Genomic DNA, 18,160 nt, shown 5'->3' with positions numbered 1-18,160 from the left:
AAGCTACTGACAACAGGCATCAGTCATATCTATTCTGCAACCACTAGCTTAAAAAATTATGGTTTTATACTTGTTTAGTGTCTGTGCCTTGTAAATCCTGAATAATCGAATATACTTTGTTACTGAAAGCTCTCTGATAGTGGTATTAAAAGACACGCTAACCATCATCTGACTCATCTTCTAACTCTTTTCCCTTCATAATGCAGGTAATTTGGACCTTACCCTAAACCTGCATCACTAAAGTTATATTACTATTACTCCATTCCAGGAAATGACTCAAGATTAAGCCTTTTAAGTGTGAAAGTAATTTTTAGCCACAGCTACACTTTGCCTAGTCACAGAACTCGACTATAAAGCTACGTTAGAAATAAGAATAACAAAGTGTCTCTGAATAATACGTGTTACTATACGAACTTATTATGAATACTGCTGAACAATAGCATCGTTCGCAGGATTGCCGGATTGAATCCAGTAATTAATTTCCATAATATTCTTTTTATGTCATATAACGAGAAAAATAATTTGCCTTGATTTAAGTAAGAACAACCTTCCGATTGACACGGGGTTTCTAACAGGATACTGTCTCCTCAACGAACACCTCAAACAACGGCGAATGCAGATTCTATGGGGAAAATGGGGAAACACCAGAACACCTTATCACTGAGTGCGCCGTGCCGAGACGACAACCGTTCGTGCCATAAACTTTGATACGGCTGATGTCGGAGATTGAGAGCTGTCGTCTGTGGAGCCGTCTCAGGTACTGGTTTTTGTCAAAGCTCTGAGACTGTCTGATGTGTGATACTACTCCCAAGGCGTTAAACGCTATATACGGGAGCTATTATTATATTACTATTAGTTAAAAAAAAATCTTGATAATATGCCAACATACATAGGTAGTACCGTTGATTGAAGAAATAAGCTAATTTTTTTAATCAACAGTAGTACATTAAATTTACGAGAAAGAATATTCAGAAAAGATCCTGTGGTTCTCAAAATGTAAGCAAAAAAATATATTTTTTTAATTTTCGAAGCAAGACAACTCGGTTATTTTGGACTTATTTGAAAAACGGTAAGGAAAAAATTTGTTTCTTTTATCGAGATCTACCAGCCCTGAAAATAGTTGCACTTATTTAAGTCTCACCCTGCATAAGCTATTTGTTGGATATTTAAAATATTTTTAAGAATTATCCTGAATGACAGTATTTTTAGCTGTCACGACTTTACGTAGTCATATTTAAATAACTACCCACTACGATATCCTAGAATCTTTTTTCTGACACTTTTCTAATTTATAAGGTACTTCTACTCATCTGGAATTACATATTATATTATCCTGACTTAATGAGAGCAATAATAATAAACTAGTGCGTGAATAATTCTATGTTTGTATTTATTACAAAATAAAATGATTACGATTTAACAATTACTTTATTTCCTTCTTTATTTCAACCGATCTAACATCATTTTTATTTAATCTAAGCTACGAGTCGCTCGACCAAAAATATCCTAAGGCAATCAGGTTAGAACGAAGTCGCAATAGCATATTATTGCTAAAGACCCAGAACTAATCTTCAAAATAATTTCTGCGTAATATAATAATATAAGAACAACTCGATTGACTGACAAAAATTTGTTTTTAATGTCACCGTGTCATTGTCAACGAAATTATGTCGTAGAAAATATCGCGCAATTTTTATCAAAATGAAATTGGTTCGAGAATTAGCTCAGGCGGTCATAAGACTCAACATTGTGCAAAATAACTGTGCTCAACTGAGATATATCCATCGTCCAGTTAGGAAATTGAAGAAAGACCCGGAAGAGGCAGTAGAATGCTTGAAGCCAGCAAAAAAGCCGCCCAAAAAGTCGATCTGGAATATATTTAAAGGGAAGAAAGAAGCAGAATGTTATGAGGCAGAGAAGAAAGCAGATACGAATCCTGTAAAGCCTGGTGGGTAGTTTTCATATTTTATATTTATTTATTCATGAAACTGAAAATTTGATGAATAATTGGAATAGTATAGATCACCTTGTGTTAAAAATATTTTTACCTTCAGATTACCTTTACTGATAAATACGTTAAGAGACCTTATATATACAGGGTGAGCCTTAAATAAGTGCAAGTATTTTCAGGGCTGGTAGATCTCGATAAAAGAAACGTATCTTCTCTTTACCGCGTTTTTCAAATAAGTCTAAAATAACCGAGTTATTTTACTTTCAAAATTTCCAAAAAAAGAAAGATTTTTTGCTTATCTTTTTTGAGTCTTATTTCTTGTGAATTTAATCTAATACCCTTGTTTATATATTCTTACTAATACTTATGTTGCCATATTATCAAGAAATTATGTTTCTTAACTAAAAATTGAAAAAAAAATTTCAATTTTTAAAAAAAAACAACTTTTTTTGTTATAAATTTAATTTACTACCTATACCGGGTTCGTCTCAAAAGTGGCTCACCCCTATAACTTTTTTAAGTTTTCAGATAAAATAACGAGACTTGGTACGTTAGTATATATAATATTATATTATTATATACATAAATCTAGACTGATTGACGTATTCAATAATTGTTTTTGGTCACTTCCTATTTCACCGGAAATGACTACAACTTTTGATTTTTAAATGGCATCCTCGGTATGTTTTTACTTTATTCGATAGAAAATGACATTCTGAATAGAATGACATATCATATGTCAACTTTTGACATTGAGAGTGTCATTTTCTATCGAATAACGTAAAAAAATACCGAGGATGCCATTTAAAAATCAAAAGTTGTAGTCATTTCCGGTGAAACAGAAAGTGACCAAAACAATTGAATACGTCAATCAATCCTAATTTATGTTATATACTAACATACCAAATCTCGTTTGCGATTAGTGAAATGAACTCTTAATTAATTAAAGTTAATTTAATTGTTACTATTGAAACGAAATACTGTATGATCGAAAAAGGAACGGCGTCAAATGTCAAAAATTGACATATGACATGTCATTCTATCCAGAGTGTCATTTTCTATCCAATAAAGTAAAAATACACTGAGAGTGCTATTTAAAAAACAAAAGTTGTAGTCATTTGCGATGAAACAGGAAGTGACCAAAAACAATTGAATACGTCAATCAATACGTAAATTAGTATTGATTGACGTATTCAATTGTTTTTGGTCACTTCCTGTTTCACCGGAAATGACTACAACTTTTGATTTTTAAACGGCACCCTCGGTATTTTTTTACTTTATTCGATAGAAAATAACAGTCCGAATAGAATGACGTATAATATGTCAACTTTTGACATTTTCGCATAGGGTTTATTTGAAATTATAACTGCAGTTCGGAACTAAAATTTGACTCGAAATACCAAGAGTGAGGTATCAAATTATTCGTAAAAAATACCATGTCAATGTATATCATGTACTAACTAAATGTATGTCATATACTAACACACCAAATTTAGTTTTTTTATCTGAAAAAAATAAAGAAATTATAGGGGTGAGCCACTTTTGGGACGCACCCGGTATATTAATAATTATTTGATACTTAATAATATTCTCTTAAAATCACCGGAACATACATATATGCGGGTCAACTTTCGTTTAGCTGAAATCAGTTATTAGAAAAAAAACTGTCTTTAAAAAGCTACTGTGAACCACGGAAAACACAAATTTTCCTGCGGAAATGCGTAATTTCCAAATTTCGCACTTTAGAATTAACCAAAACAACCCAAATGCTAACCAATCTAATATTTTTTTTCAAAATCACAGTTAATTATTAAAATATAAAAGAAAACTGCATGATCCAATGATTTTTTGTTTTGAATCAGCCCTATTATTTACGTAAAGCTTTAATAAAAAACAAGAATAAGTGCAACATTCCGAGGTACTTATAGTTTACAAGAACCTATATTATCAATTCTACAAGAATTGTTATTCCTCCGAAATATGTTTTACCCCACCCAGAATCCCTATTCGCTGCCGGGTCCCGTAAGCTTCTAAACTGAAAAATGTATGACAATCAAAGTGCACAAAATGACACTGACACATTTCCGCAGGAATTTTATTGTATTGCTTTGCTCGTAAAGGCTCGTATAAAACAAATATAAGTTCATTTTTCATGTAACTGATTTCGGCTATTCTAAAGTCAAAGCATTTTTTTATGTAAAATAAAAATAAAAAATTTCCGCAGACACTTTTTTGTGTTTTTATGTTTAGAAAAATGTCTAAAACACACCCCGAAGACTAGTTTTGATGAACAGATTTCGGCTATACTAAAGTACGAGAAATGAAAATGACGCATTTCCGCAGGAAAATTTGTACTCTTAACTCTTTGTCTTAACGCCTTCTAGAACGCATATATAAAGTCATTTTTTATAGTATAAACCGATTTCAGCTAAACGAAAGTTGAGCCATATGTGCTTATTTCCAATTCCAAAAAATAAATGATTTGGGGAAAAATATAGACCAATCCAGTCTTGAAATGTAATAAAGAAACAAATTGTTTACCGTCATCTAACCAGAATACCGTTTTCATTGTGTATTGTTAAATTAAAAAAAGAAATTCTCGAACTAACCGATAGGTACTCAAATATAGTACCAACAATATTTAACCTACTTAAAGAGCGCTTTACATTTTTATGTTTCTTAATTAATATATTATATTACAATTCACTTCAAATTAACTGCATTATATTTTCTGTTAATGTTTGTTTTTAATTCCATTCATAACACGGCTAATTTACTTTCATCCGATAATTTTCCCATAAAAGACAGAGGGATTAAGTGAAACTATCATAACGACGTAGAGCATGCGGAAATTTACATTATTTACCACGTATTCCGGTAGCGAATGACATGTGCTTTTTTTTAACTGTGTTGGGTTGCCATGTTTGCCTTTGCTAGTCATAAATATGTTTATTTACAACCACATATGTAATAATACTGACATTACTGACTTTTAAAAAATTTGAAAGTGTCAAATTATCTACATTTCTTCCCTCTTCCATTTCCCTCACCCATTTCCCTCATCCATTTCCCTCACCCATTTCCTTCACACGGTTTTTCTTATTTCTCGCATCATTTAATGAAGCAAAATATTCTTGTAATATCTTTATTAAATACTTATCTAACATCAACAAAAATTAACAATAATAATTGAAGATTTTAATACATTTATTTGTTGAAGATAAAAATGCTAGACTTCTTTGGCTTAAAACCTACATTCTGGCGTTTTAAATAAGCGACGAATTTGTGATGTTTTGATAGTCAGTTGTTTTGCCAGTCTTTTCTCTTAATTCTAGCATTGTCCGTATCATGTTGTACGTAGCCCAAAGAGTATATGGCTTTTTCTGCCTTGCCATGTCGCTAAAATATGCCATCAAGACTGTCTCCAAAGCAATATACTTAGCATTTCTTTCGGCACACCATTTTTCGGATACTTTCAATGCTATTTCATATCGCCCCCTACTTTTCTCTGGAAGTAAACTGGCTTCTGCTCTTTTTGCAGCTTCTGTAACTTCTGGTGGAGTACCAATATTAAAGTAGTCTTCATTATCAGAACTTTCCGACAACATTCTGGCTTTCTATGTTATGTAAATTCGAAAAAGCGAACGAGAAATTCAAAACTGTCACTTAGTTGTTTGTTTTGCTGTTGAAGGTTTGCGCCATAACAACCACTGGTACCGGTAACTATAGATATGAAAATGCCAAAACAGAAAACGACACATTTTCGCATTTTTTTTCAAAATAAAATACTGTCCCTATTTTTTATTTAATGATGTGGTTGTAGATAAAATAGTATACAAACCTCGGAGGAAACTTTTCATTATTGTCTCGAGATTTAGTTAATCTCTCGACAGTAATGAAACACTTTTCCCTCCTCGGTATGTAATATACTATTATGTTTATTAAAACTCTGGTATTGATACTTGAGCTTTTTTTATCCTTTCTTAATATTTAGGTTGTCAAAATTGGTCTATTATATACAGGGTGTCCTTGGATGAAAATATTACCTAAAGAACTAAAATACAGGAGTCTCTCGATTTACATGGGGTTTACGCCCTGTAAAGTTTTCAGTCCCAGGGCTACATCTTCATTTATTTCTTTAGTTTCATACTTCTGCTCCAGTTCTTTGAGTTCTTCTTCAATGAGTTCAACAATATGACTATGTAATTCAAGTCGGTCAATTATATCTTCCTGATGTAAATAAAGGACAAAAGGACAAAGGACAGAACACTAAATCCCTCTCAAAGCATCTTTCCTTAAATCAGAATAAAAGTTGATCTCTGATACCAAACGCCAGTTCTTAAAAATTTCTTTCTCTAAAACGGTATAGAAAGTTGGAAAAGTATAAACGGGATTAAACATTTTAGAAGAAGCAAATTTTTTTTGAAGAATTTGCATTTTTCTCAAAATGTCAATAATAAAAAAGTTTTTCTTCTTGTAAAGACAATCCAATCTGATTGATAGATATTCTACCAGGCGGCAGCCATGCACACCACTTTTGACATTTCTGCTTAAAAAAAATTATTTTAAATTTCAATCTAAAGTGCCGTGGCTGTGTTTACACAAACACTAATTTTTAATCAAGGCGCTTTGGAAAAATAGATTTAATCGTCTAATAGTTTTCGTGTCTTGTCCTGGTCGATTAAAAATGCCCATGCAAATCGTATTTTTAATAATATCTCAATTATTTTCAAATGCGACAAGGGTGGCACATTAGCATATTTTAAAAAAGCATTTTTGCGAATAATTTGGTACAACACACTTGGTATTTGAGTCAAATTGTCGTTATGAACCTTATGTTACAATTTCATATAAACCATATGCGAAAATGTGAAAAGTTACATATGATAGGTTATTCCATAAATATGGTGTAAAATATTCTATCGAATAGAATAATAAAATACCGAGAGTGCCATTTAAAAATCAAAAGTTGTAGTAATTTCCGGAGAAACAGAAAGTGACCAAGAACAATTGAATACTAATACTAATTTATTTCATATACTAACATACCAAATCTCGTTTTTTTATCTAAAAAAATAAAAAAGTTATAGGGGTGAGCCACTTTTGAGACGCACCCGGTATATGTTTAAATTAGGTGTAGTATCCTTTAGAAGCAAGATGGGGAAAGTAAATACTTTTATGAATCATCACACACATTTTAAGCCATTTAATTAAAACTTAAAACATCAAAGGTATTAGAATTATTTAACTATACAGAGTGAGTCTTAAATAAGGGCAAATATTTTCAGTGGTGGTATATGAACCAAAGAACACGACTATGAGATTTTTTTCGCAAAAAAAGATGTTGAAAATCGTGCACTTTCTTTTAAATTTCCCTGTATATTTTTCGAAAATTTTTAGAACTGCCTGTTCACCGCAAATTTTCCCACGGTGTAATTTCTTAATCTCTGATATTACCATAGTTACGGCTTTACTCTATGGTTACGGCACTAAAAGGGATGCAAATACAGAAAAATTCCGGTGGCTTTCAAAATGTTTAAAAAAAATCATTTTTTTTAATTTTCAAACTTAGATAACTCGGTTATTTTGGACTTATCTGAAAAATGGTAAAGAGAAAATATGTTTCTTTTATTGAGATCTACCAGCCCTGAAAATATTTGCATTTATTTAAGACTCACCCTGTATAATATAACTAAAAGGTGTTCTAATACTTAAGTCGATATCATTAGTATTAATGATAATAACTGGTTAATTGATGCATTAGGTTCATTGGTGTATTGTATTGACATAACTTCATCAACATTGCTTATAACAGTACAGCAGATCTTGGTAATTACATCTATATTTATTTTATAGTCCTTTAAGGAAATTTTAAATCATCGTACTGATGGCAACTGTAGTGTGATATTAGATGTTTTATTTGCTTTCCTTTAACATTATAAGGAAATTTATCTATCATAGGTCGCTAAACTGGCAGCGAGGTTATTGACAATGTTTATATACGGTTCGTCTGCTTTATATGGTCCATGAGTAAAATTATTGAATTCCCTTAGTGGATTTATGGTGGTAATTCCCATATATACAAACAGTGTTTCAATTACATGTTATAGGTATACACTCAGATGCAAAAACACGCCACGGAAAATTTTTTGGTCAAGTTTAAAATTATACAGGGTGAGTCTTAAATAAGTACAAATATGTTTAGGGCTAGTAGATCTCGATAAAAGAAATATATTTTCTCTTTACCATTTTTCAGATAAGTCCAAAATAACCGAGTTATTTAGGTTTGAAAATTAAAAAAAAAATGATTTTTTTTTGAAAAAATTTTGAAAGCCACTGGATTTTTTCTGTATTTGCATCCCTTTTAGTGCCATAACCATGGAGTAAAGTCGTAACTATGGTAATATCAAAGATTAAGAAATTATACAGTGGGAAAATTCAGTTAATTTAGAAAACAGGCGTAAAAAGTTTTCGAAAAACATACAGGGAAATTTAAAAGAAAATGCACGATTTTCAACATCTTTTTTTGCGAAAAAAAAACTCACAGACGTGTTCCTAGGGTCGAAATATACCACCCCTGAAAATATTTGTACTTATTTAAGACTCACCTTGTATATATTTCTTATTTTTAGCTCTATTTCCTTGATTTTTTTAGCAAACTGTATATAGATATATGTATCAACTTTAATTCGTAAACTCAGTTTATTATAAACTTTAGTATTTAACATATTATACAGGATTAATCGAAGAGTTGTTTTTTACCCTATTTTTAAAACAACCTGTGCAATAATTTCGTGAGCGAATTTTTCTAAAACATTATTTTTCGGTCAGAACCATATCTCCTAAATATTTAGTTTTTTGACTCATGTCAGTATATGCCTTGGTTAATTTTTAAAAGAAAATGGAACTTGCCACAAACATTTTTAGCTCTCAGGGGTCAGGTAAAGGTTGATTCCCACTATACCTTCCGTTTCCATTCCATATCCGTTCCGTATTTTTTATTGTATTGACGCTATACGTAAGCTTCCGTTCCGTATCAGTTCCATACTTTTTATCGTACAATTTGTATGATTACGAAAGTCTTATTTTAAAAAATTGTATCTTATATTTCAGAAATCTGCCTAAGACTTAGCTCACTTAGCCCGATCCTGTCGTGTTAAGCCACACCCAAAATTCTAAACACATGTGCTTTGATTAAGGCTTTATTAAGGTTTGCATAGCTTCAGAATTTGCCATAAAATAGCGAGCAATTTGTTCCAAAACCACATACATCATATATCACTGTAATCACAAAACTTCAATCTATTTCCGTATTGTAACGGAATTTTAAATTGCGTCTTTATTTTCAAGAAAATTTAGTCCAATAACATAATGAATACTTTGTTGATGTTTGTCCATCAAAATCTTAAAAATAAAGAAGTTGTCTAAAAAGGTGCTACAATACGGATATAATATAATCCTTTATCTTTAATTTCCTTCTTCATTTGTATAAAAATAGCTAGCCGGTTTTACATAAAACGTTAAATGCCGAACGCTTATTTTGCTACTTTTTCGAACTAGTGAAATGGACTCTTAATACAGTATTCTAATTCATCAGTTATCAAACAACCTTTCTAGTTTAGCGACACTTGGTCAAATCCAAATTATCCATTATAATCCTCAACCATTTTAAATTTTAACTCATAGTTCCGGACGAGCAGATAGTTTGCGACCTTAAGCACATATCGAATAAAATGGGTGGCGATGCGTACCGAACATGCGGAACCGCTTACATTCTACAAACGGGCCACGTCGAAATGCCCAACCTCGAAACGGATCCGGAAACGAAAATCCTGGAGGATATGGTGAAAGACCCGTCGCTGAAGGGCCAGGTGGACCCGATGCCGCCCTTCGAGAGCGCCGAGAAGCGCTTAATTGATCTGAGCGAGAGGAAATTGCACCCGTTATATAAGAGGTAACGTGCATAGGGGGTGATAGTTATCTTCTTTTTTATACGGTGGGAGTGTCAATTATACAGGGTGAGTTTCCTACGAGGAGGTAGAGAGTCGGTTAAATGGGGAAAGAATTGCAGTTTTGTAGGGTCATAAAAATGCGCCTTTCAGATTTTTGAAAAAGTTCATGGCGAAAAAAAAAACAAATTTCGGCTGTTTTAAAAATTGTCCCTAATTCCATTATAAGCTATTTTAGACAAAAAGTTTTCAGATAAAAGTTGTAGATAATCACATTCTTAATGAGGTTGTGTCCTCCTCTATGGAAACCATAGTTGGCCATGACTTCATAAAAAACGCCATTTTTTAAGCTTTTTAGCGATATAATACACGCTTTTCTTCATATGAAAAATTCATATTTACAATTTTTGTTTATTTTAATTTACAAAGTTTGGATGTGACAGCTTCACATTTCTGAGAGCAAAGCCGATTAAACTTGTTTCCATGGCTAACTAAGTGAAATTGTTTAAAAATGATAAGAATTGGCTATAACTCAGTAATTTTTCGAAGAAAACATATATTAGCTTATATCACTAAAAAGCTTAAAAAATGGCGCTTTTTATGAAGTCATGGCCAACTATGATCTCCATTTAAAAAAAAACATATGTTTGTATCATATGTCAAAAATGAGAACACAATCTCACTAAGGATCTGATTATCTACAACTTTTATGTGAAAACTTTTTGTCTAAAATAGTTTATAATGGAATTAGGGACAAATTTTAAAATAGCCCAAATTTGTTTTTTTTTTTCGAAATATTTACCAGATATTTCGAAAAAAAATGCCATGAACTTTTTAAAAAATCTGAAAAGCGCATATTTATGACCCCACAAAACTGCAACACTTTTCCCATTTAACCGACTCTCTATCTCCAGTAGTTTCCGAGATACCCATAGAGAACATCGTAGGAAACTCGCCCTGTATGAAAATAGGGGAAATTATGCGTCCATTTAAAAAAACTCATCGATTTTTTTTAAATGGATGCATATTATGTAATTAATGCATAATATGCATTAATTACATGCTATAATAGGTTTGGTGTATTCTCCGCCGGTGCTGCCCCCAAGGGAGAATCAGTCAGGTTTCAATTACACTTTATACTTTTTAGTTTACGATCATTCACAATGTTAAAAAACACAATTAAAATTTTTTAAAAAATTCACAAAATCTTCACTTTTTATAATTTTTGTCTAAAAAATAATTATTTTTTTATAAAATGTCATTTACATTAAAATGTCATACATTTTACATTTATGTATTTTTACAACCATAGACCATTCTCGATTTTACTTTTAAAGTTTGTTTAACCTAAGTATTTGTAGAATATCATATTTGACACAATATCTATTCACAGAACCATTTAATACAATGACCCCCCACAAGGATATAGGCTATTAATTTATGTTGCAACAGTGTTTTTCTGCTTTTTATTCATATTTTTTTGCGAAAAATAACAAAAATACATTTAAATAACAAACATATAATTAATAAGGTATACATTTATTTCCATGTAGGCAATTCATCTATGGATAACACGGATTGATATTTTAATATGTATTAAGCATTGAATAGCAGAAGTAAACTTCATGAAATCAACTTAAAACTGTGAAGGAAAATAATTTATCGACTTTATCACTTCCGATTTTAATTTAATTTAATAGAGGAATTCATTATTGGCAATAATTTACACCTAATATTTAATTCAGCTTACGATGTATTGAGGCCAATTAGTTAGGAATTTTGTTCATCCAGTTATGTACGATTGAATTTACGTAAAAAAATAAACAGATAAAATACCATTACTAGAGCAAATTTACATACCGTAATGTTAGATATGTACAGTTTTTACTTGTACCTTTTTTATATGAAAAGTTAAACTATTTACTTTCTAAGATATAAGTAGATACATGGTTAACTACTACTTTGTAAATAATGTTTAAATTTAAAAACAAAGACGAAAAAAATATTAAGTAATTTTGGTTGTTTAATACTACATAAGTAAAGTTATATAAAGTTCTCTTTAACAAAATGGGAAAGATTTATTCATGAGTTTTTTGAAAAATTTACATTGCATTTTTTATGTTCAGGTGGCTATTTAGTAGTGTTGGGAAAAACCGATTAGTTTCAATAATCGAGTACTCAAGCGAATTCAAGCGATTGCAATAATCGAGCGATCGCTCGAGCGAAATATCGCTCGTATTTAAAAATACGGTTTTTTGTCAGTCACTTGTTGTAAGTAATCGTTAACGCCAAGCGCTACGCAGTAAGTTGCGTGCGCAGGACACATATTCTTTCGGTGATGAATGGCAAGTAGCAGGCGACGAGCGATTCGCTGGATCGCTTGATTTAGTTCATTTCAAAGCATTGCCGATGTAGGTCGTAGAATTTTGTTACTCAGGTACGCAACGAATAACGTCGTATAAATTTGATACCTGGAATGTATGTACAAAATTCGCTCGGCTTTTTATCGAGTATGTCGGAACATTAAAATCGGATTTTATTTTATTCTAGGATCGCTTGCGTTCGTCACTCGTAACTCGTCATCTCTCGTTCATAATCGAGCGATGGCGGTTATTTCAATAATCGAGTACTCTTCTGTAACTAACTAAGTAAATGTAAAAACTGAAATACTAAGCAAATGTAAAAACTTGAGAAAAATATAATGGAAAGTATAAAATATTGAGTCTGCCGAAGCTGTCGCATATTTTTTCGAGGAATTAATCTTTTAAGAACAGAATATGTTTTACTGTTTGACAAAACATTAAATAATAGTCCCTGGAAGACAAACAAAATTTATTAATTATATTCATGTTAAAGTAGTAAATATCTTTTCCTCCACCCATGATACAAAAATAGGCATTTTATGCCTATTTTTGTATCATTTTGCTTCACTCGTTAATTATTTCTAAGTAACATAAATGAATTGATTGAATGAAATTGACAGACATCGCATCTGATTAACGGATTGTACGTCATAATGGCAGACGTTTGGCCATTTTACATCACAGATAAAGGAAATAAATTTAGATTGAAATGCCCGTCAAAATTTTGGGTCGCGACCGTTGTACGCGATCTGGCGCTGCTATAGCGGTTGCTAAGAACAACCTCAAACAAAAACAGAAAAATTTTCTCTTGTCCATATCTCTTGTCAAAGTCAGAATCTTCAGAAATTATAAATTCTTTTTAAATCTAAACCGCTCTCATTGAAAAAAATTGGAAAAGTGTTTAAAGCGTTCATTTTCAAAGTAATTATTGCTATCTTGTGAGTTTAATTTAAGTTTTATTTACTCAAACTCGTGATAATTGTGAAAAAGTGGCATTAAAAACTTAAAAAGCTGTGCTGTGAACTGTGAACTGCAAAAATCATCCTGGATCGTGGCATAACGTCGATTTCCAAAGTTTCATAGGTATTTCATACATGTCCTAATATAAAATAAAGTTTCTTGTATGCAACACATTGTATTTTCTTTATAAAATTAAAAGAAAATAATAATAAATTTAAATAAATAACATTTGGCGATATAATTTCGGAAAAAGCCGAACCGCTCTCTAAATTTTCAAAAACTTTGGGTCGCGACCGTTGCAAGAATAGCGCCAAATAGTGTTTACATTGTCCTTATGGGCACTTTCCAATCTAAACTTGTTTCATTTATCTGTGTCTGGCCATTTTACATTCAGATGGCTGTTAAAATGGTATATTTATGGTTTTGCATTATTCTTAAACTAATTTGTTATATTCCTTTAAAGATTAATGTCAATTCCCAAACCACCTAAGCCCCAACCTGTCCCTGCCCTACGGGGTTCCTACAAGACCAGGAGCGGACCTGTGTCGCCCTCTGACATTCCCGAACGCCTCAAACTAAACAAGGAAGCTTTCGAAAAGAAAAACATATTTTGCGAATTTAAAAAAGCCCACCCGCCGCAACAGCTAATGGCGAGACTGGTCGAAATGAACCAGAATCGGCGAGGTACTATGGAGAAAAAAATTGAGGAAATGGCTAAAACAGATTGTTCTAACTAATGTTAAAAAAAAGAAATGTTATGTACAGAGAAACAAGATGTTTAATAACAGTTGTCAATTTTTTGGTACAAGTCTATTTATTTCAGTGTGTGTGATATTTATCGGTTCTAAATAATTTTTTACAACGGAAGATTTTTTCTTTATTGCAATATTTATGGACAAGGTTACATATTCTCAATCCAAAAGTATTTTACTGCGATTCGACATAACCAAAATATGATTTTTCATTCTATTTCTGCACTGTTTTTTGTTCCTTTTTCCCACAATGACGGGAAATTACGTCAAATATCAATGAAATATTTCACTTATCAGAGTGTAATGTACAAAAAGTGTGCACTACACTCTGCGACAAAAAATAAATCTTGATATTATATTTAACTTCTAATTAAATCTAACTTCTAGTAGTTTACAATTTAGGGTGGCTGCGACTGCGACGACATATTGCTGGTTTTTTATATAAAAATTTTAAATATATATTAAGAAAAATAGATGAAGGTTTTTCGACAACTGAGAAAATTATTAAGGAAGCTTAAGTCCCTAAATGTTGGTAATATAGGGAGATTAATTAATTATCAATCTCCATACACTAATGACAGATTTCTTCAAAGGTTTGTTATTATTTTATTTACCACTAATTTTACTATTACAACTAATTAATTAAAATTGTTATTATTTTATTTACAACTTAATCAAAAACGAGGTACAATTTTGTGTTTTGAAAATGAAAAAAAGCGGTAAAAATGCCAAAATTGGTAATTATTTTGTTTTGGCCTACTAACCTTTAAAAATCAGTAAATCATAAATACCTTATTTTGAATTTTAAATTTATCGTTCGTTTCTTTGAATTTCTGTAAAAAAGTAAGCCAAAATGTTGGCAGATGATAAGGAAGACAGTGGTATTAGACATTTTGACAGTTGTATAGAACCCACCCCAGGAACATTAACCAAAGAACCATTAGAACTTAAAGATACTATAGAAGGAGCAGAGGAAAGAGAAATAAGAGTAAACCCGAGTGAGAGAAATGGAAGAGGCTGCTAAAGATAGCAACAATATTAAAATTTTCAGTAATTGACGTCAGTAATGTCAACATTACATACATATGTGGTTGTAAACAATTTTTTTACTGCGAAATATGAATTAATTTTAATAGTGTAGTTAATATTAAAGAAAATTGAATGAGCGTTTTTGAACTGAGAAACTTATTAAAAAAAACGTGGTATCTCCAAACGTGGTATTGTTTTAAGATTCAAACAGATTTTGAAAAGAATACCAATTCCTACAAAGATAGGCCTATACATATATAGATACTAACTGTACAGGGCGAGTCTTAAATCAGTGCAAATATTTTCAGGGCTGGTAGATCTCGATAGAAAAGAACATATTTTCTCTTTACCGTTTTTCAAATAAGTTCAATAGAACCCAGTTATTTTACTTTGAAAATTAAAAAAAAATTTTGCTCAAATTTTGAGAACCACTGGGTCTTTTCTGGGTTTTCTTTCTTGTAAATTTAATCTATTACCTATGTTGCCATATGATCAACAAATTATGTTTTTTAACTAGAAACTAAAAAAAATAAAATAAAAATTCCAAAAAATTCTGAATTTTCAAATTCTTTTTTCGCGAAAAAAAAACTCAGAAAAACTCGTGTTTCTAGGGTCGAATTATACTACCCCTAAAATATGTGCTTACTTATTTAAGACACACCCCACACCCTGTATATGATAATTCTAATGTTATACCAGCGACATCACTCTTATTAAGACTGAAAAAGAGATATATAAGAGATATATATAAATAACAAAAAACCTATTGCGTGATCTATAAGAAAATATGACAACTAGAAACCTACTTTTCAAAAGTTTTGTATAATCAATACTAAAATAAACGTTACAGTTACAGAGTTTAAGAAAATAAATTTTTGATGCATATACCACAAATATAATATTGAAAGATTTATGAAAATTATCGTAAAAAGGCAACAAGAAATTGACTATTAAATAGTTTTGTTAAGAACTTAGACGTAGATCATAGATCAGGGTTTCTTAAAGTGTGGTCCATAGCATGTGTATCAGGGGTCCGCGGTCCGCATTACACCAATTAACTGTAAACATATTTATTAAGAATAAAATAGTGTAGGGCGGCGAATTCAGTAGGTATTTAATCACTAAACACTACGCGATGCGCGTAAGGATCAAAAAACAAAGTTGTAGCTGTTCCCTTATCAAACGATGTTATTAATTCCAAAATTGTTGAAATTACGTCAAATGTTTTACAAGCAGTTGTTGAAGAATTAATTGCTTCACCATTTCCATTCAGCAGTCAATTAGACGAAAGCACCGATTTGTCACAATGTAGCCAACTCTTAGTATTGTCCGTTACGTACAACAAGACACATGTATTAAAGAAGAGTTTCTTTTTTGCAATTCACTTTTGGAGACTATAAAGGCTTCAGATGTTTTTGAAATGACAAAAAGATTTTTCAACGAACAAAATATAGACTGGAAAACTAAACTTGGTAGTATCTGCACCGATGGAGCTTCCGCAGTGCTTGGTAATACGTCTGGTTTCGCGGCTTTAGTCAAGAAAGAGATCCCTCATGTCATAATAACTCATTGTGTCTTACATCGACATGCCTTGGTTTCACGGACTTTACCTACATTTCTGAAGGAAGTTATGTCTACATGTGTCAAAATAATTAACTTCATCAGAGCAAGAGCCTTAAATCACCGCGGCACCGCCTGTTTAAAAGACTTTGTCAAGAAATGGGGTCAGAACATGAAGTACTGCTGTACTACCCAGAAGTTCGTTGGCTGTCAAGGGGACAGGTCTTAAAGCGATTGTTTGAGTTGAGGACAGAAGTGTTACTTTTTCTAAAAGACAAAGGAGAATCACTGTCTGATCTGAATATCTTGAGAGCGAAGATTTTGTACGGGGGCTACCGTATTTGGCAGATATATTTACTCAGTTGAATGAGATTAACTTGTCTCTTCAGGGCTCTGCGATAACTATCGTGGATGCATCTGAACGGTCGAAAGGTTTAATTTGTAAACTGCCACTTTGGAAAAGGAGGGTGCAATCTGGTAACTTTGCAAATTTACCGATGTTTGAAGAGTTAATAGCACAAGGTGACGGCAACACGATATCAAAAATGCTACAGAAATAGGTGTCTAAGCATTTGGATACATTGCAAACTTTTTTGAATGCTAATTTAACTTAAAATCGCTTGAAAATGAAACGTGGGTAGGGGGTCCATTTATAATCGACACGGATAATATCAGCGATGAAGATCTTATTAAAGATGACTTAATTGACATGAGATCAAAAGAAGTTTTGAAACCTGAATTTCATGCATAAGATCTTGGCGAGTTTTTGGTGTTCTTTAAGTCAAGCCTACCCTCTTCTTGTCAAGCGAGCTATGTCCGTTCTGATACCATTTGCTGCTACGTACCTTTGCCCGAGGCAGGGTTCTCGGTTCTGGTCTCAATAAAAACAAAAAGTCGCAACCGATTGAACGTCGCAGATGATATGCGCCTTGCGTTGTCGAAGATAACCCCACAATTTAACGTTCTCATTGAGGCTAAACAGCAACATCCTTCTCACTAATTTACTAGTGTACGTGCAATAAATCTACTAATAAACGTTGTCTATTTAATTCTAATTAAATTAAGTGTTGATTAATAAATATCTTCTTAGACACAAATTCAAGAAAAAATGTAATAACTACTTAATTTAACAACGTTCAACAATTAAACACATCAAATCAGGACCTGCCTTTCGAATAATTACCGTTGCATATATAACAGGACCATTAACACATGTAATAGCTATAATTTACTAATCTTGACGAGCTCGAGTTAAACAAAAAACAATGGAGATATTGCAAAAGTACAATACCACTGGATCGTTTATTAAAATGTCGAAAATAAAAGGCCTTGTCAATGACGTTAGTTGATGCCGATAAAGCGTGAGTAATTCTTCAAAGCCTTAAAAAGTGAAAGGTTCGAGAAATTACATCATTTAAGGTAATACGTAAACAAAACCAGTATATTTTACATGCAAACTATATATCAATTTTTCAGCGCTGTTCATACGGTTCACTGAGCATCGCTTTGTTCTGGCCAGCTTGACTTCGGTCTATTTAAACTACTAATTATCCTATAAATCTGTTGTTACTTAGTTTTATTTCAGGTCTTCTGATA

At 31.9% G+C, this 18,160-nt stretch overlaps 2 protein-coding genes across 4 annotated transcripts in view; both read left to right on the top strand.

Annotated features, from left to right (window-relative positions):
• LOC115876054 (bicaudal D-related protein homolog) overlaps nucleotides 1-18,160 on the top strand; it is a 138,047-nt gene that overhangs the window by 31,805 nt on the left and 88,082 nt on the right. The window lies entirely within an intron of this gene.
• LOC115876056 lies at nucleotides 1,654-14,023 on the top strand. Its single transcript, XM_030891731.1, has 3 exons — nucleotides 1,654-1,948; nucleotides 9,638-9,905; nucleotides 13,687-14,023. The coding sequence occupies exons 1-3, from the start codon at nucleotides 1,702-1,704 to the stop codon at nucleotides 13,958-13,960; spliced, it is 789 nt and encodes a 262-aa protein (XP_030747591.1). The 5' UTR covers nucleotides 1,654-1,701; the 3' UTR covers nucleotides 13,961-14,023.

Source organism: Sitophilus oryzae, unplaced genomic scaffold (assembly GCF_002938485.1).
Source record: "Sitophilus oryzae breed Bouriz unplaced genomic scaffold, Soryzae_2.0 scaffold_1396_pilon_pilon, whole genome shotgun sequence".
In the NCBI taxonomy this organism is placed as follows: Eukaryota; Metazoa; Arthropoda; class Insecta; order Coleoptera; family Curculionidae; genus Sitophilus; species Sitophilus oryzae.
Note: the sequence above shows the minus strand (reverse complement) of the source record. Positions and strands in the feature narration are given on the sequence as shown.